Source organism: Symsagittifera roscoffensis, chromosome 6 (assembly GCF_963678635.1).
Source record: "Symsagittifera roscoffensis chromosome 6, txSymRosc1.1, whole genome shotgun sequence".
Classification (NCBI taxonomy): Eukaryota; Metazoa; Xenacoelomorpha; order Acoela; family Convolutidae; genus Symsagittifera; species Symsagittifera roscoffensis.
The window spans coordinates 56850591-56870491 of NC_087067.1; the positions used below are offsets into that span (position 1 = coordinate 56850591).

The following is a 19901-nucleotide window of genomic DNA, read 5'->3' on the forward strand; positions in this document are numbered from 1 at the left end:
GATGATATTATTTCATTTTCCCACTGCCAAATTAACTCTAAGCCTTCTTATTTCTGGTCCGACTATAACTATTTTATGTCAGCCCTGCTGTGCGAAGGAAACGTCATCTACGTAAATTAGTGTTTGTATTGTAGTGTATTAGTGTGTGTTAGTTACTAATTGACAGGCTAGTGTTTGTGGTCACTGGAACTGTCATCGAAGGGGAAGAAGATAAAAAATACAAGCCAGTTTTCCCTGGACTGTACCACGTGACTAGTAGCTGGCTGTATGATTGCGTCGTTGCTTTCGCTATACAGTAGAAACTACCGAATTGTAATTCTAAGATCGATAAATATATATCATATGTCGATAATGAATGAATTCAACTTGTCATGAAAGAACTTGTGAATATGAACCTGATTCGAAAAAAAACAAAGGAATTGGAATGAACAATATAATGTGATTAATTTATGTGAAAATCAGTTTCGAGAATCAAAATTCAAAGGAAAAGAAGCGTGAAAGAAGAAATGAACCACCTTGAAGATACGAGTCCCAGTTTAGCACCTGTGGCTGAAGAGACCTTCTACACTTCAGAGAACAGTGGGGGTGAATCTTTGGATGGGGGCAATTTAGTGTATGCTCCCTGGGTTGACAGGTACTACTATCCGGCCGAGATCAAACGAGTAGAAAACGCACCTAAAGATTCAGCAAAGAAACATCAACAATGCACTGTGGTTTATCACGAACCAGAATCGACTGAAACTGATGCAGACCCACAGTCTCTAAAAGACAATGAAATACCTCGCAAGCAAGTTCACTACAAGCGAATATTCAACCATGAAAAATTACCAGTTGGTTCAGTTGTTCACGCCCAGAAAGATCCGAATGACTGCACGAGTTTCGAAAGGGGAGTTATTACTCAGGTTATGGGCAGTTGCTTCGACCGGACGTTGGCGAAGTTCAACTATGCATATATGGTGTTGTTTGAAGAGTCGCAGGAGGTTTTGCCGATGAAAAGAGACCAGGTAATAATTGAACTGCAGAACCTCAAATCAGTGATGACAAAATTGTCCCAAGAGAAGATTCTGTCTCCGAGTCCTAAGATCAACCTCATGTTCAAGAGTCTCAGTCTGGATTCGAAGGACGAAAGGTGGAAGACAAAATACAATCCAGCTGACGATCCATTTCGGAGACCTTTGCCACCGCCAATTCACGCACAGTGATGAGCTTGTTTTAATTAGCCGAGTCTTTTTAAATAGAACAAATATTGATGATTGCTGTTTCAGTTTAGAAAAATCATAAGCTCTTTTAGCACGAACAGTGATGGGCATTTTATTTTGAATAAAATCTGTTGTTTTGCTCCCAACTATTTCTTGAAAAGCTTGTTAAATAAGACAGGGCAGTTCATTTTCATTTTTGCCGTCAATTTCCCCTCCGTTTGGCTCATCTTCAGATCGGAAATTGAATTCCCGGCTCGTCATCGATTCCATTGTTCACACAGGCCATGGAGAAGTCATTTAGACACCAATCTATTTTATCCCTTGGCACTCATGCATATGGATATACTATAGCCTCAGGGTATGCGGGAGTTGTGTTGCGGCTCCTCAGGGAGTGGCGTCCCTGCCCTGCATAGCTATGGGGGCGGCCTGTACATCTTTTACAGTTCAGGCTGCCCTGGGTTTTTGGTCATTAACCATGGCCTAGGCGGGATGAGGAAACGCAAATGGCGAAATGGCGTGCTGCATATAGTAATGTAGCTTAACATTTCCCCCACGCTGGACCCTCAGCGGTGTGGTAGACTTTGAGGCGTAGAGGACTTCAAATCCTCGCAAACGGCTGACTGTCATGCGGCATATGCGGCACCCGAACGAGTAACGTTCACTGCAGGTTGGCGACAGGAAGGGCATCCGGCCATCAAACTTCGCCCCAAATCCCTTACAATGTCATACACAACAAGCTCTGGCCCTCAGTCCCGTGCCCCCCTTAAATGGGGAGAGGGTGCTAAAAATCTCACGGTCTTTACTTCTTTCGTTTTAGGTACGCTAAACATTGGCACGCTCAAAAGCAAGTCTATTGAGCTGTGTCAGTTGTTATCCAGGAGGAAAGTAGACATCTGTTGTCTGCAGGAGGTCCGCTATAGAAATGAAGGCACACGTTACTTTGGTGAAGGGTCGGAAAGGTATAAACTTCTATGGAAGGGAAACAATGAAGGTACAAACGGCGTCGGAATACTTGTGAAAGACAGGTTAACGGAGAATATTCTATCCGTGGAGAGATTATCTGACCGCATTATATGTGCTAAGGTGATAATTGAAAGCAAAATTTACAACTTTGTTTCTGTTTATGCTCCCCAGCAGGGCCGCCTTGATATAGAGAAAGATTTGTTTTATATGGCGCTTTGCGACTTTCTATTTAAATTGCCAAATAAAGAAGAGGTGGTCATTGCTGGCGACATGAACGGACACTGTGGTTCGGACCAAATAAACTACGAATCAGTTCTTGGCAGGTATGGAGTGGGAGGAAGAAACCCTGAGGGTATCAGAGTCCTGGATCTATGCTTTGCCCATAATCTTCAGATAGCAAATACATTCTTCAGGAAAAGGGAACAACAGCATTGGACCTATGCCAGTGGCGATAGACGCAGTCAGCTGGATCTGTTCCTATGCAATCGAAATGTTCGGCGTAATATCACGAATTTCACGACTTTCCCAGGAGAATGTATAGCACCGCAACATAAACTATGCTGTGCATATTTCAAAGTTAGATGTTCTAAGACAAAGAAAGCGAAAGGCCAGATAACCACGATTAAATCGCATAAATTGAAGGATGCAGTGCATCAAAGCCAGTTAAATGAGAAGTTGAGTGAAAAATTGTCACCAAATATTTCCTGGAAAGAATTACAACACGCAATTGTAGATTCAGCTAGGACAGTTTGTGGAGTGAAAAGCAACAAGAAACAATTCAATCATGACAATTGGTGGTGGGACGAAGCTATGAGGGAGACACTGAAAGCAAAGCGGGAAGCCTATAAAAAGTTCAAGGCCAGTGACACAACTGCAAACAAACTCGTATACGCCGAGTTGAAAAAGAAGGCCAAACGAGAAGTTTCTAGAGCTAAAGCTAACGCATGTCAAAGGTGGTGTGCAGACTTAAATAGCAAAAAAGGTCGTGAGAAAATGTTCCGACTGGCTAGATGCACAGCTACCGAAAGTCATGATGTTCGGGGAGGTAAATTCATTAAGAACGAAAGTGGCATACTCCTCACTGACGGGACTGATGTCCTCGAAAGATGGCGCGAGTATTTTGACTCGCTCTCTTCCAAACCAGCCATCGGTTCTATGATGGACTCTCTTCCCATACATGGGCCTATCAGGGAAATTACCGAAACTGAAGTTGGCAAGGCAGTTATGCATTCATCTGACGGTAAAACACCCGGACCATCGTCCATAACGGCTGAAATGCTGAAAGCCTTGGACGCATCCAATTTCTCTGTCTTGACAAGCGTTCTACAAAGTGTCATTGACTCGGGGAAAATCCCGGATGAGTGGTGCACGAGTGATACCGTGACCATCTACAAAGGAAAAGGGGACCCCTTGCTATGTGGATCGTACAGGGGGATTCGCCTATTAGAGCACCCTATGAAGGTTTTTGAGCGTGTCATCGAATCACGCCTTCGCGGCATTGTATCGATAAATGACAGACAAAGAGGCTTTATGCCTAACCGAAGCGCAACCGATGCTATTCATCTGCTCCGTAGGTTGCAGGAAAAGTTCTTAGCAAAGAAACAAAAGCTTTATCATGTCTTTGTAGACTTAGAAAAAGCCTTCGATAAAGTACCAAGATATTTGATCGAGTGGTCTCTTAGGAGACAATACGTCCCTGAGAATCTAGTCAAAACGGTCATGTCGTTATACAGAAACTCGGTCTCCTGTATGAGGCGAGGAAAACAAAGGTCAAACCAATTCCAGGTCAACACTGGTGTGCACCAGGGCTCTGTCTTGAGTCCACTGCTCTTCATTCTGATAATTGAAGAACTCACCAAGGAATGTGGTGACGGAATTCCATGGGAAATTCTGTTTGCAGACGACTTGGTGCTGACAAGTGAGACCTTCGAGGGCGTGTTGCAAAAGTTTGCAAAGTGGAGAACAATTTTTGAATCAAATGGCATGAAAGTTAACATGGACAAAACGAAGTTAATGGTTACCGGGGAAGAGGGAAAGACCATAAAGTCGGGTGATTACCCTTGTGGGGTTTGCAGCAAAGGGGTCGGTAGTAATTCTATGATGTGTACTTCATGCAGGCTATGGGTACACAGAAGGTGCAGTGGCTTGCGGGCAAGCCAACGCCTCTCTGAAACCTTTGTTTGCAAAGTTTGCCAGAATCCCAAATCCAAGGCAACAGATAGTAAAATCACACTTGCAGATGGTGAAATTGAAAAGGTGGGTCAGTTCAAATATCTGGGGGACATGCTTCATCCGGATGGGAAGGTGGAAACTGCTGTGCGAGCCCGCATAAATTCCTTCTGGTTGAAGTTTAGAGAACTATCCAGACTCTTATTGGATAAGAATCTTCCACTTGTTCCGCGGGTTTTGATCTACAAGAGCTGTCTGCGTCCAGTGTTGTTATATGGAGCTGAAACTTGGTCAATGACAGACTCAAATTTTAAAATATTGAGATCAACGGAACTTAAAGTACTGCGATGGGTAATTGGTACTGACCTACATATGATCGCTTCTCGTTCTATTTATGAGCGTTGCGGTATTGACCATCTAGACATTTATTTGAGGAGGTCCCGTCTTCGGTGGTTCGGGCACACTCAGAGGAGCGTGCTCCTTGCAAATGCGCTAACAAACGTTTGTGTCCCCGGACCCAGATCAAAGGGTAGGCCGAAGAAGACATGGGACAAAACAATAGAGGAAGACCTATCCTTGCTGGGACTGAAAAAGGAGGAAGCCATGGACAGGGATTTGTGGAAGGCATTGTTGTCTAACCCCGTGTAGCACGGGAAAAAGACACAAAACGTTGATGATGATGATGATGATGAATATAATGTGATTACGTGTAAATGAACATATTTTTATATCCTGAATGAGTTCGACTTGTTTCTGCCGTGTAGTCTTTTTGATAGCAGACTTCTTACCAGTATATTTGAAAAATTTATGAAAAAACTAAAAACCCAGAAAAGTTATGTATTCCAAAAACTAAAATACTACTTTTTTTTACAATTATACCACTAAAACATGTTTTTTTACCCGGTTATAGATGTTTTTTTATATTTTTGATAACTCCGCTGGCAAACTTGTTACCCAGTTTAGGATACCCGGTGGGGCGTTTATATCTTCACGTCCATTTTTTGGCTCTTTTTTCTACCCCGGGACCCGCAATTTTTTTAAAGAAACTTAGCGTTAGCATTATCCGATTGTTATGAATATAGACTTGCGGACGATATAGGCAATAACAAACTTATTCCGTCTTCATACTAACGTTGTAAAACCACTGGTTACTCCATAAATTTGAGGCTCATGCGAGGTGGGGAAAAACAAAAAGACTATTTTTCTTTTTTAGTGGCTGACTTTCATTTATAAATTTGAGATTTTTTTGAGAGGAAGTGGACAATATAAACCAGGATCGCATGTATCCTCACAATCAATGAACAAGTTTTGATCGAATAAATCAAAACAGAGCATCCTACCAACAGTCTAAATAATCTAATTGTTCTAGGAAAAACCGACCGATGCACTGACACCAACTATCGACTCCACTCCAGACGATGACTTGCGAGACTTTGAGGACCTTCTCTCCCTTCTCTCACCCATCGGTCCACCGGAATCTCAACCACTAACACCCACTCTACTAGCAACTACTTCCACTGCTATTACTACTACCACCCCTGCTACAAGACCGGCCCCTTCACGATCCTTCACTCTGCCACAACCCAACACATTTTAACCTGCTTCAATAGCTCCTAAATCAAAGCATCAACACCCCTGCGAACTTCCCCTCTTTAATTCAAAATACACCTGGTTCCTTCTAATTCTCGCATTGAGAAACGAACCCAAATAGTTCGACCCGATCAGGTAAAAACGGCTAACTCGCCGGTACCAGGTTCCACACACTTAATGACAGTTAGGTGACAGCCCTTGCATCCTACTTAACTAAATAGACAATTGCATATTCAGTTGGACAAAGAGCACCATATTTCCTCAAATACCAAACCAGAATTTGACATGGTTTTGAACTATGCGTTGAATCCTCTGATAAATTACTTCAAATTGGAAGCTTACCATCCAATACGGAAACTGTACTTCATAACAAATTCACTCTTTGATCACCAAAAACTATGATCCCGCGAAGTGTTTAAAAGCAAAAACGCAAACCCCCGAGATGGATGACTATACCGAACAGATACAACCGAGTCACATTAATGAGACCCATCAGATCCGGGAACTTAAAAAAACAAATACACAAAGTCATCGAAACATAGAATAGACAAAAACATAGAGTTTATTGTGTTCACAAAGCGTGACGCCGCCGCCACAATATATTCAGTCTGTTTACATCCCTTTGCAAAATAAATTGAAGACTTAAAGTATTAGAGATAACTCGTATAACGGTTAAAGTATTGGTAAATAAGACTCTTCTCATGAAAAACGAATAGTAACGACTCTACTAGTAAAATACGAACGTAAAATACGAACATACCTCGTTTAAAGAGAGTATTGACATGACAAGGGTGTTGACATACCTCATGAGACACGAAGAATTAATGACAAAAGAAAAGGCGCTGGGCACGATTTGTTAAAGTCGAATGGACAATTTAAACTTCCGTTTTTGTCATGATTTTATGACATGTACAGAAACAGCGATGAAAAGAGCCGTAATTTTGATTAGTTAACCGAGGAAATTTAAATTGAACAGACCTCTATCAGTTGGCCGCCAATATCTTGAATAAAAGCTTGCAGCTAACTTATTTAATTTCGTGAAATAAACACAGAACCTTGTTACTGCTACATAACGTATGATCAACGAATGACAATCCTTGATTAAACAAAAATTCTTGATTCCGATACAACGGTTAGCGCCGTATCATAAATCAATGATTATTGAAAAAAAAAATGATTCCGATGAGGTAGTTAGCGCAAAAACTTAGTATTTATGAGTGTTATACTATGCAAGAGACCCAAAATTACTTCAAAGTTTTTTTGGTATGCTTTAATTGAATCTTTTTCAATCATCTCCTGGCTATGTTCGCGTTTGGATCGAGCGATATTGTAAGCTAGAAGCTGTGTAGCTCGACAGGTGACAAATTGTTTATTTGTGATTCCTGTCCCTATCAGTGTAAAAATAGGGGAGACATGACGCGACATGTAGACGTGAAACACAAACCAAGTGCACGCAAATTCCCCTGCTCAATGTGTAGTTTGCAGGCTAAGTTCAGATGGCAGCTGCAGACTCATTATGTCAAAGTGCACAATCTTTCTCCTACAGTAGCAAAAGCAGCTGCTAATGAAAGCTGAAGTTATGGAACAAAATCGTGTATTATATTTTATAAAGATTTCCGAAAGAAGATAGCTTCTTTGAAGTTTGCTAAAAAAAATGTAACAAGTGAAATTGTAGATCTCATTATGTAGTTGTGTATGTGTTTAGAAAATTTTATTAAAAAGTCTTTAATGCTGTTTATGGAAATTAATTCGGAGAACGCTATCGAAGTTATAATTTCGTCTTCATTATGGAATAGATAATCATGTCTACATTTTTAACGAAATCTATTTGATACCTGATTTATTGCAGTTAACCTTGACGAAAATCCGTTCTGACGTTTTCTATCAACGCTTTTCTATCTTTCCAACCATTGTTTCAGGTTTATTTGCTACTTTTTTCTGTCCAAATGACTCTATCAGACTATATTGAGTTCTCACTTGCTATTAATCAGGAGTTTTTAGAAGATGAAAAAACCTTTAAAGTGAGCCTGTTAGAATCAGATAATTTCGTAGGTCTTCTGCGTACGAAAATGTCTCTGACACCAGACGCTTTGCTTGGTTCTCAACCTATGCAACACTTCGCGCCAAATTTTGTGCAACAAAAGAGAAAATTGCCCATCGGTGCCAATAGTCAGGTGCCGTCTAAACATCCTAGATCTCTCAGCAAGAAGAATCCAATTGCTAAATCAAACAATCAGATAACAAATCAAGGCCAAGCTTCTGCTCAACATTTTCGGGAATTCACTTCCGAAGGTGAGAAGTTTTACTTCTGTGATCTTTGCTCGTATAAAACGAAAGACAGAGGAAATGTGAAGAAGCATATCAACAACAAACACAACCAAAATTGTGTCAAGTACAAGTGCTCCATGTGCGGCCACGAAGCGAAAATTCGAAACAATTTAAAAAATCACTACATGGGAGTGCACAAGTTACCAGAAAACGTAGCCAAGTCCGCTACTGCAGATGCTCAACAAGTTTGATGCCAACTCTAAAGCAAAAACTGTGTGTTAGATTGAAGATAGGAAAATTAGACATGTCCGATATTTTCTTTGCGAAAGCAAAATGTATACCACCCGAGATTTTTTACCGGACGCTAGCAAAGCTTACCGAATTGCCAGAACTGCTTTGAGAAGTACGATATAGGGTCAGAGCAAGATAAATGCTTTTTTAAAACTTTTTAAAGGTTCCGGGAGCGTGTACTGACCGTTTTTAGGAGTGATAAGTCATCAAATCTGCAGAAATAATGCAAAAATTAACTTTTAAGTAGTGAAAATAGTTTTTCAGTTATCAAAATGTTCGTCATCTTTACTTTTAATCGTTACGTTTTTCTGCGAAGCTTTAATCAATCTAACTACCTCTTATTGCACAGTTGTGATACTTTTTATATCAACTGGGCATGTATGAGAGTTGGAAGTGCCAAAATTTTTGAATTGTTTTATCGAATAGAAATAGTTATAGCGCTAATAACTCAATCAGCTTAATTTTTCTCTTCGGTCAATTAAGTTCATCCTAGTAGCTTGTTTTTGGCTGGAAACTCACTGGCTTCGTCTCAACAAGGCGTGAAAGGAGGGAAAGAAACTTTGATAGTTTCTATATCTTTTTTGTTGGGCTAAAAGGTCTCTTTGAACGTGTCTATACAAAACAGTCCAATACAAAGCAGTCCGGAAAAGTATGAAAAAGAGCGAAAAAATAGTCCGATACAAAACAGTCCGAAAAACAGTCCCAATTAATAATTGTTTTAACAAGCCAGCCAGGCCGAGAATTGTCCTTTGTTCAACAAGCATAATGAACAAAATAGTGACCGCCGCAGTCGCGCCAACGTGTTGCGAGCTTGCCAACAGAGGGTAGGACTTAATACGAAATTTAGAGCCTGTTATCGCCGCGAAGCAGCGCGCCCACCGGCGAACTTAAACCGGACTGTTTTGTATTGGACTGCTTTTCCCCTCCTTTACATGATTTTTGGGACTATTTTGTATTGGATTGTTTTGTATGGGACTGTTTTGTATATGCACCGTTAAACCAACTTGGGAGGTCGTTCAAAGGCAATTGTTCGTCAATTTGATGCCTTTGTGCTTTCTTTTCCGGGTTATTGACAAAAAACAGATGTTTACAAGAATTTTTTTGAGTAAAATATATGTACGTACTTAATCATCGTGTAAGTACTGTTATTTACCCGTAATATGAAAAAAGAAAAACAAAAAAGAAACTACCAAAATAAATTAACAATGTCTTTGTTGTCTTGAATAAAAGTTTGAATTGTGAAGCATCTAGTGTTGGTCAAATTGTCCGTAATAATGTTCCCCGTTCAAGAAGCGGAATAGATTTTTTGCTCGTTATTAAATGGGGAGAGGGCACAGTGAAACTTGAAATTTTAGACTTTCATAATTATGCCAACGGTGCAGTTTTTTGCTTTAACTGGTGCCTACCCAAGTTTTGTCCACCTAGTTGCTTCTTCGTGTTTTGTATTTCAATGGGAATTCTACTATCAATTTGTCCCGATCGACATGATTAGTTTTCCAAAATAACTATTTCTGAGACAAGCGTATGAAATTTTTGTTACGTTCGCTATTTCTACTTTTTTTTCAAACTGATTTTTGACTTTGTGATTTTCGTCTAGCTTGCCATGATATGCTAGTGCTGTATAGCAAGAGGCGTGAAGCTCCCACTTAGCTTCTGTTTAGATATTGATATCTGCTCAACTGCTTGAGGTATTGAGGAACTAGCGTTTCGCTGTCATATTGAGGAACTAGCGTTTCACTGTCGCATCACTGTTATATCTGTCAGGTTTTGTGTTAACAGTTTAATGTTCCCCGGATATAAAAATTCAAGATTTCAAATTACGCTTTGATAGAAAGAAAGAAAGAAAGAAAGAAGAAAGAATGAATTTCCCCAGTATATGAAAACATCAAATTTAAATATACAACATAACAGATTCTGAGACTTGGAGATGACAGATAACGGAATCCTAGGATCCACCACGGATCTGCCAATATGTTTTTTTTTAAATTTCTTTTTTATGTTTCGGTAGATTCGATTAGATACTTAGTTTGTTGGTGACTGACACAGCTTTTCTTTCAGCATGGGCATGGTTACTCTAGCTCAGTGGTTGGATTAGTTATCGTTTATCGTTTTTTTTCTAAGTATTTTGAAAACAAATTAGTGAGAAAAAATTTTTAAAAATCTAAAAAGTGCGATATCTCGAAAACTAGCGGGTTCTGGAGGGTCATTTTTCTTCCACCTAATTTCAATGACTGATGACTTTCAATGACTTCTCAATTACTTAAATACTTTCGAATTTACGAGTCCTTTTTTCTAATGATATCTTCTGATAATTGATTATACTATGGTCCACTGTACTTCCACATAGTATAGTTTAAGTGTAGGTTTTTGACAGTCTGAAGTAATTTTGGTAAAATTGTTTCAAGCAAGCTCCAAGGTTTCAGAAGTTATGGATCCTCACTTTCTTACCAGTGAAACAATAACCGTTGAGCTAGTGGTAAATGAATGTCTTTTAAATTGTATGAACTTATACCTTTCGTTCGAGCACGTTTTCCAAATGAGTGATCGGTACAATAACGCATGTGGTTTTGTTTCAATGACTCTCGAAGCAGACCCCGAAGCTGTGACCAAGACATCAATTGAACAAACTTTTGCAAACATAGTGAATTATTCTAAACTACCCGCAGATACAAATCGCAAGCGTGGTCATCAAGTTCCTTTATTGTTGCAACAGATACAGAAAAAGGCCTGTTTAAAGAGTTCGAAACAGCTCAAAGGTGTAGCCGGTGCCAATGTTGCAGACGAAGGCGTGAGACATTACCGTGAATGTCGAGACAACGACGGCAAGAAGTTATACTTTTGTGACCTGTGTGCATATAGGTAGGAACCTCAGTCGCTTCGAAAAAATGAGCTTTAAGTGAGGCGTCGATTTCAATTTTAACTTGGTGTGTGACAGGATAATTTTTGGAATTGGGTTTGAAAATTAACGTTCCAAGTGGGTCTGGTCTCTATTGTTTTACAAATTAGGTTGTAACACAAATTAGATTGGCTTCGCTTTTGGTGTTATAAAAAAGATTTCGAAGTTTCATGATGTTGTACAGGTCACCATTTGGGAATAACATGAGGAAATGAGGAAACATATCGACTTGCGACACAAAGAGAGATGTGCCAAGTACTGGTGCTCAATGTGTACACATGCCACTTACCAACGAAGTCACTTGAAGAAGCATTACATTAGCAGACACAAATTGCCTGAAACTGTAGCCATAAGTGCCACTAATGATAGTCAGCATCATTAAACTTTCATTAGATTTGAAAATTGAACTATGAGGTCTACTTTTTCTTATATAAAACTACATGCTAATTTAAACAATCAGTTATTAGATACAAGTTTTTCTGTTTAACAGACTAATATGTAGCCTTGCGAATAGGTCTGTCCGTAAACAACAGAATGGTGGAAGTTGATAATGCTAAATTGGTAAATGCGTTTGTGTATGGTGTTAACATGGTACATGTGTATAGTTTATGTAATTTCTTCCTGTGTTAATTTTTCTTAGCCAAAAATGTTTAACTCTGGCGGCTTTATTTTAATTCGAGTTTTTCCCAAGTTATATCCTGTAAATGGTGTTTTCAAAACTTTTTTTAATGAGGCCTTTCTCATTTCATAAATATTTGGGCAATTAAAGTCCTTCTTCATGCAAAATGCAGCAGAATTTCGCCGAATTTTTATAATACATTTTTTAAATTGAATTGTATTTTTTCACGCATAATTTTGCGGTTTTCTGAATGTTTTTTTTTCATTTTGTGCTGAAAAGTATTTTAGTGCTAAATTTGAGATTGGAGATAACCGGATAAAATGAATTGAGACAAATTTTTCAAATTCAAATTTTTCAAAGTCGGTAAACTTTGTACAAATGGGGTGCGGACAAAAATATTTAGATTTTAGCATGCCTCTTCATTATGCAACCCATTTTTGCAAAATTGAAAACAAAATAAACACCTCGGGTCAAATCAATTGGTTCAAGTTTACGAAGGAAAGAGGCTCAATTTTAGTTTCTCTTACATCACTTTATCCTGCATTCTTCCTTAATTTGCAGCCAAAGGAATTGACCTTTTTAGTGATCTAATTTTGGTTTTAATATTTCGCGAAGAAATTGCATCATAAAAGTGCTCGCAATGTTTCAATTTATATATTTTTGGCCTAAAGTCTGTTAAAAAGTATGCCATCTGTCTCATAATTAAGCTTTCAGAAACTAACGAAATTTTGCTTGTTAAGCTGTATCGTATATTTCAGTGTTAAGGAAACTTTTCAGCGCAAGGCAAGGTAGTGCGAGGAGCGGTGGGGCAGGGTAGAGCAGCGTCAGGTAGGGTAGGGAGAGCAGGGCAGGAAGAGGAGGGCAAGCCAGGGCATTTCGAGTAGGGGCGGGGCAGGGCAGCTGAAGGCAAAGAGGTGGGGAGGGGGGGGGGGGCGCAAAAGGCAACGCAGAGCCGGGTGAAGAGGGGCAAGCTCTGGTTGGGGCAGCGCAAGGCAGGGTAGAGCGAGGAAGGGCAACGCACGGCTGGAAGTGTGAGGCTGGGCAGAGCGAGGAGGGGCAAGGTATGTCAGGATGAGAAGTGGGCAAGGCAGGGCTGAGTAGGGCAGCGCAAGGCAGGGCAGGGCTAGGAGTGGATAGGTAGAATACGGCAGCGCAGGGCGAGAAGGACTAAGGCAGCACAGAGCCAGGCGAGAAGCAAAGCCTGGATAGGGCAGGACAAGGCAGGGTAGGAAGTACTAGACAAGGTAGGACAAGGAGGGGCAAAACAGGACAGGGCGAGGAGGTGCAGTGTAGGGCAGCGCAAGGCAAGGCAAGGGTCCACACGGCAAGGATGTGCAAGGCGGGGTAGGGAGCGCAAGGCAATGCAGAGCCGCGTGAGGAGAGACAAGGCTTGGGTAGAGCAGCGCAAAGCAGGGCAGAGCGAGGAAGGGCAATGCAGGGCTAGAAGTGTAAGGCAGGGCTAGAAGTGTAAGGCAGGACAGAGCGAGGAGGGGCCAGGTATGGCAGGGTGAGAAGTAGGCAAGGCAGGGCAGGTCGAGGAGGGGCTGGGTAGGGCAGCGCAAGGCAACGCAGGGCAGGGCGAGGAGTGGAAAGATAGGGTAGGGCAGTGCAGGGCCAGGCGAGGGGCAAAGCCTGGATATGGCAGGGCAAGGCAGGGTAGGGAGTACTAGACGGTGGGACAAGGAGGGGCAAAGCAGGGTAGGGCAGCGCAAGGCGGGACAGCGCAAAGCAAGGCAAGAGTGCACACGACAAGGAGGGTTGGGAAGCGCAAGGCAGGACAGGATGAGGAGGGGCAAGGCAGGATAGAGCAGCGCAAGGCAGGGCACGGTAAGCCAGGCAGGGCAAGGAGTTGCAAGGCAGGGTAGAGTGGCAAAAAGCAGGGCATCCATCTATCTAGCCATCTATCATCCGTTCATCCATCCAACCAGCAATATATTAAGACATCTATCCAACCATGCATCCAGGCTGCGATCTGTCCAATCATCATTCATCCGTTCCAGTCATCAATTCATTTATCTAGCCATTCATCTTTTGTTCATTTGTTCAACCAGCAAGATATCAACCAATCCATCCAACCATCAATCACTCAAACAATCTTTCCGTTTTTCCAACCATTCATCTGACCAGCTATCCATCTATCTAGCCATCCATCCTGCATACCACCGATGCATCAAGCCATTCGTCAAGCTAACCACCGTAGTCCGTCGAGCGATTTATCCCGCCCTCCAGCAATATATCTCGTCAATAATCTATCCAGCAATCTATCTCCCTCCATCGATCGATCGATCGGCTATCCATACTGACATCCATCGCTTCATGAGCCTTTATCTGTTCAGACAACCAACCAGATAGCCAAAAATTCAATCATTCCAGATTTTTTGTGTAAGATAAATGCCGTATTTTTTTCAGGAGCAGCTTTAGCTGCACAAGGCCGCTAGTTTAATCATGTTTCTATTTAATTTTTTGAACATAATGTCGGCCTAAAATTCACGCAAGTGACTCAAGGTATTCATTATACCTTTAAATGCGATTTTAAGCATCTCGACGTGTTAAGTTTTTTTCAACCTATTGTTTAAGGAAAGAATTTTTTTCAGGTTTAACCTATGTTTTTCAGTTGGAACTCAGTGTTTGCTTGAAGTAATTTGAAACTAGCTACTCAATAGTTGGATGGTGTTAGTGTTTCCCCATGGTTGCGATTTTGGCCTTTAATTATGAATACCAATTTTTGTTAGCTTACAAGATCTGACGACTTTAGTGACTTTTTTGAAATTTGAAGTTCCCAACCCTGTACTCAGGGGTATTCATTCTTGCGTCGAAATATGAGCGCTCAAATGCTTGTAGTATTCGAGATATGAGGTTTGGTATGAGTATTTTTTCAAAATTGCAGAAAACTTGAAATTCTCAGCTCTGGGTTTGGCGTTGTCAGGGTACCCTTGGGCTTCTAAACTTTGCCTTCAATTGTGACTGCTCAAATCCTTCGACTTTTCGAGTTATTGATATTTTATATGATTTTTTCCCAAGTTTCAAAAAAGTTTTTGATTGAGAAAAAATCGAAAATTTGAAATTCACATGTGAGTATTGGGCGGGTATTCTTAACAAATGAAAATCTTGAGGACTGTTGGGCTGGTTCAAATGCTTTTAACTTCCGAGGTTTGACGTCTCTAATGATTTTTTTCTTGCAAAAATTTTTAAGAAAGTTTTGATTTTCAAATTTTCACAATGTTTCCAATTCTCAGGGGTTGCAATTTGTGCTTTCAAATATAGCCGCTCAATTGCTTTTAGTTTCCGAAAGACGACTTTTATATGACTTTTCAATAAATTACTGGGTTGCGCCCCCTTTGCTCGATTGTTCTTGACAGTTCTCTTCCTCGGAAAGAATCGCAAGAAACTGGATAGTAATTGAATTCAGAAATTAATATATAAATTGCCGAGTATAAGGACCGCTAAGTGGCCTGAATACAATTTATTAAGTATCAAGGAATTTAATCAGTGATAAGTTCCGGAAAGCTGCCTCTTGCAGTTCACTTTACAAACAATTCTAAACAACTCTTCAACTTTGCTTCACAAAACTTCACTAAAAATCTCGCGTCGAGAACTATCTTCAAAAATTTCACTAGTCACTCTCAGGACCCGTCTGAATTCTATAAGTCTCTCACTTGTTCTCTCTAACTAACGGAGAACCAACTATATTCTCTCTCAGTATCAACTGCTCTTTTCTCTGATTGAGAACCAACTACTCTTAGTAGTAGTTAACAATTGCTCTGTCCAGTTCGGTGGTTGTGCCTTAATCGCGTATCGTTATCTTTATTTACTTGCGGTTCGGTCAGCTTTGACAAATGACCCCTTGCATGATTTTATTTTAGTTCTTCATAACTTTTTCCCTTCCCCATCAATTGGGTAGTTCTCACAATTAAACTTCCATGATACTTGGACTTAAATTTGGTCATTTTTAATTTAATTGAACTATTTCGAACTTTACCCTTTATTTGCTCCGCAGGACATCTGATCAGACAAACCCAACTAGAGAAAATTCGATCAATAGGTAGAGTTTTCATTCCGCTGGAAAGCTAAAAACTAAATTCCACTTTCGAAAGTAGAAATCGTTCACGTTTTTTCGCGCCATTTCCAAGTTCGTATTTGGAGAGTGCTATTTACGTCACTTTCAGCAGATGAATTTCAATTGAACTCAAAAAGTTCATTTTACCTAAGTCAATCGATATTTTAAAACTTTTTACTGAAAATCAGCAAGACATATACAAGAGTCTTCACTACGTTCATTACTCTTAATTAGAAACCACCCTCTGCAAACTAGAGCGTGAAAAATTTTTAATACTTTTCTTTAAGCAAGATCTTAAGTAGCTTCACTTCATTGTCTGGAATTCTTTGTTGTTCCGACTATTGAAATGGGAGAAAAGTTTGCATTCGTGAGTGTTTTAGATTTTTTTCTTTTTGTTCTCCACGCAAAATCAGGTCCCACAAATACTGATTGGAATGTGTCGAGGGATATATAAGTTTAATGCACTTTTAGAAGTGATTTGGAGGACAGTAGAAAATTCTCAAAAAATTGCCAATGTCGAGAAAAAACCGTACAAAATTTCTGAAATTTAGTCAAATTTCAAGCCAGTGGAGCGATCGAGTAGTGTTGGTTATATGAAAACATTTCAAAAAAAAATTGATTTTATTGAAATAAAAACTGGTATGTAAGCTTCATTCATCACTTCTTTGGTAATACAACTTTTCAAAAAACTTATTGTGCAAAAAATAAGAGTCGATGAACAGAGAGTGAAGACTCTTGCAAAGAAATAATTTTCTGCTTTTATTTCAGGAAAAGTCCAAAAACTCATTCACCTTCAATTTTGATTTTCCGCGATTTGACTTTTGATTTGTTTTTCATTTCATTTGTTAAAAGAAAAGCAAACTCTACTATCGAACGGCAGATGCTTGGAGGTCTTTAAAAAAGTGATTGACTTCAAACTTCATGAGTGGATTTCAGTTTTAAATTTTCTCAGTAGAATAAAAATTGTATTTATTGATGCATTTTTCTCATATTGGCTATTTTTATCAAGACAATATACCACTTTCGTGTCTGCCATCAGGAGCAATAGTTTTTGGCTTGCGCTGTTTGCGATTACGGACCTCTTGGTTTTCACTATATGACTGATAATGTATTTTTGTTTGTAATTTTCAAAATGTGTACGTAGTAAATTTATTTAGTGGTAAAAAAATTCCTGTCAGTGCCTCTAATTTTTGTGCAAATTAGGTTTTTTGTTTTGTTAGTGATTTGTGTTGTATTATATTTCTTACATTCCACTTACTGTCCATTTCTGTTCACAATATGATTTGTTCTACTCAAAAAAAAATTGCAATGGGAATTCAATGATATTCTTAAAACAAACACTTGAGACGAACTTCGCCATGAGAACAATCAGTTGTACACAAAGTGCGTTCTCATTTCTTGTTCAACGCCCGAATTATTTGTCTCAAATTAATTTAATTCACGGGATACAATTGCTGCATGTGCGCACAAAAAGATTTGGGGGCAAAATAAACCACTGCTTAATTTAACACAATAATAACAGAACACATCCCGGGTTGCAATTTTCGAGTTCATTTCGAACGACTCGGCCAAAAATAGCTATTTTTCGATGGAGTCGACCAAAAACGGCTATGTTTCGACACACTCGACTGAACGAAAAATATGTTCGACTCAAGCGTGCTATTTTTCGATCTATTCAACTGAAACTGGCTTCCGAAATTATTCGACTGAGATGTTTCAACCGACTACACAAAGAAAAAATGCGTTCGACCCAAGCGTAGATTAGACAAAAACCGGCTACTTTTCGACCGAACGAAAGAAAAACTGTTCCGATTTCATATTGAATCAGAAAAATGGAATTTATTTTGCCCACAAAGCGTGATACCGCCGCCATCATAAAATCAAACTGTTCATATCCTTTTGCAAAATGAATGGAAACCAATAGCTAAAGTATTGGGAAAACTCGTATATAACGTTTAAACCTTTGGGAGTGAAAACGACTCTTCTCGTGAAATACGAACATTAGCGACACTAGCTGGCTGTATGATTGCGTGGTTGCTTTCGCTATACAGTAGAAAAAACCATGTGCGAAACTACCGAATTGTAATTCTAAGATCGATAAATATATATCATATGACGATAATGAATGAATTCATTTTGTCATGAATGAACTTGTGAATATGAACCTGATTCGAAAAAAACAAGGGAATTGCCATGAACAATATAATGTGATTACGTGTAAATGAGTATATTTTTATATCCTGAATGAGTTTGACTTGTTTCTGCCGTATGGTCTTTTTGATAGGAGACTTCTTACCCATATATTTGAATTCGTACTTTTTAATTTTTTTGTTGTATTTTTGGTTCTACAGTTATTTTCAAAAAGGTTGTCGGCTCAGATGATGCTCGATAAACGTTTTTGAATTTATATCAAACGTATCGATTGTGTTCCTATTAATTTTTTAGAAATAAGGTTTAAACTCAATAAGTTCAAGAAAAAATATCATGCACCAAAGAAAACATCAGGATGGTTTCCAATTGGAGTATGTTGCCTCTTTAGTGAGCCAATTGGGCTCATTTCGTGTTATATTATTTAATCCATTTGACTACACTCAATTTTGTGAATGGTTACAAAGGGTTTGAGATGTTTTAGGGGGGACTTTGCTTTCTCAAATGAACAGACGACAAATGTGAGATACTATATTCCGCTTGATATGGATTTCACAAAACTACATCAGAAATGCTCTTTCAATGAAATTCAAAGCTTCTCCGTTATATGCGACGACTATACAGCTACTTTTGTTTTCGAATTGCCCAGAGAAGTTTTCCGTCTCAATTATGAAGACGGTTATGAAGGTGATGATGAATCTTTCGAAACCATCAAAAAGCCGGAAGGTTTCCCGGAATTGATAAAAAGCAACGGGCCTAACCTTTTTGGAGCCAGGAGAAGTTACAAATTTTCATCAAAGATGATATTATTTCATTTTCCCACTGCCAAATTAACTCTAAGCCTTCTTATTTCTGGTCCGACTATAACTATTTTATGTCAGCCCTGCTGTGCGAAGGAAACGTCATCTACGTAAATTAGTGTTTGTATTGTAGTGTATTAGTGTGTGTTAGTTACTAATTGACAGGCTAGTGTTTGTGGTCACTGGAACTGTCATCGAAGGGGAAGAAGATAAAAAATACAAGCCAGTTTTCCCTGGACTGTACCACGTGACTAGTAGCTGGCTGTATGATTGCGTCGTTGCTTTCGCTATACAGTAGAAACTACCGAATTGTAATTCTAAGATCGATAAATATATATCATATGTCGATAATGAATGAATTCAACTTGTCATGAAAGAACTTGTGAATATGAACCTGATTCGAAAAAAAAACAAAGGAATTGGAATGAACAATATAATGTGATTAATTTATGTGAAAATCAGTTTCGAGAATCAAAATTCAAAGGAAAAGAAGCGTGAAAGAAGAAATGAACCACCTTGAAGATACGAGTCCCAGTTTAGCACCTGTGGCTGAAGAGACCTTCTACACTTCAGAGAACAGTGGGGGTGAATCTTTGGATGGGGGCAATTTAGTGTATGCTCCCTGGGTTGACAGGTACTACTATCCGGCCGAGATCAAACGAGTAGAAAACGCACCTAAAGATTCAGCAAAGAAACATCAACAATGCACTGTGGTTTATCACGAACCAGAATCGACTGAAACTGATGCAGACCCACAGTCTCTAAAAGACAATGAAATACCTCGCAAGCAAGTTCACTACAAGCGAATATTCAACCATGAAAAATTACCAGTTGGTTCAGTTGTTCACGCCCAGAAAGATCCGAATGACTGCACGAGTTTCGAAAGGGGAGTTATTACTCA

At 39.5% G+C, this 19901-nt stretch overlaps 2 protein-coding genes across 2 annotated transcripts in view; one reads left to right on the forward strand and one right to left on the reverse strand.

The window, feature by feature from the left end:
- LOC134848239 (mitotic apparatus protein p62-like) overlaps window positions 1-19901 on the reverse strand; it is a 204708-nt gene that overhangs the window by 128588 nt on the left and 56219 nt on the right. The gene's annotated exons all lie outside the window — the stretch shown is intronic.
- LOC134848840 (uncharacterized) lies at window positions 2370-7496 on the forward strand. The gene is made up of 4 exons (XM_063866352.1): window positions 2370-3586; window positions 3845-4080; window positions 4280-4418; window positions 7328-7496. Exons 1-4 carry the CDS (start codon window positions 2370-2372, stop codon window positions 7494-7496), a joined length of 1761 nt encoding a protein of 586 aa, XP_063722422.1.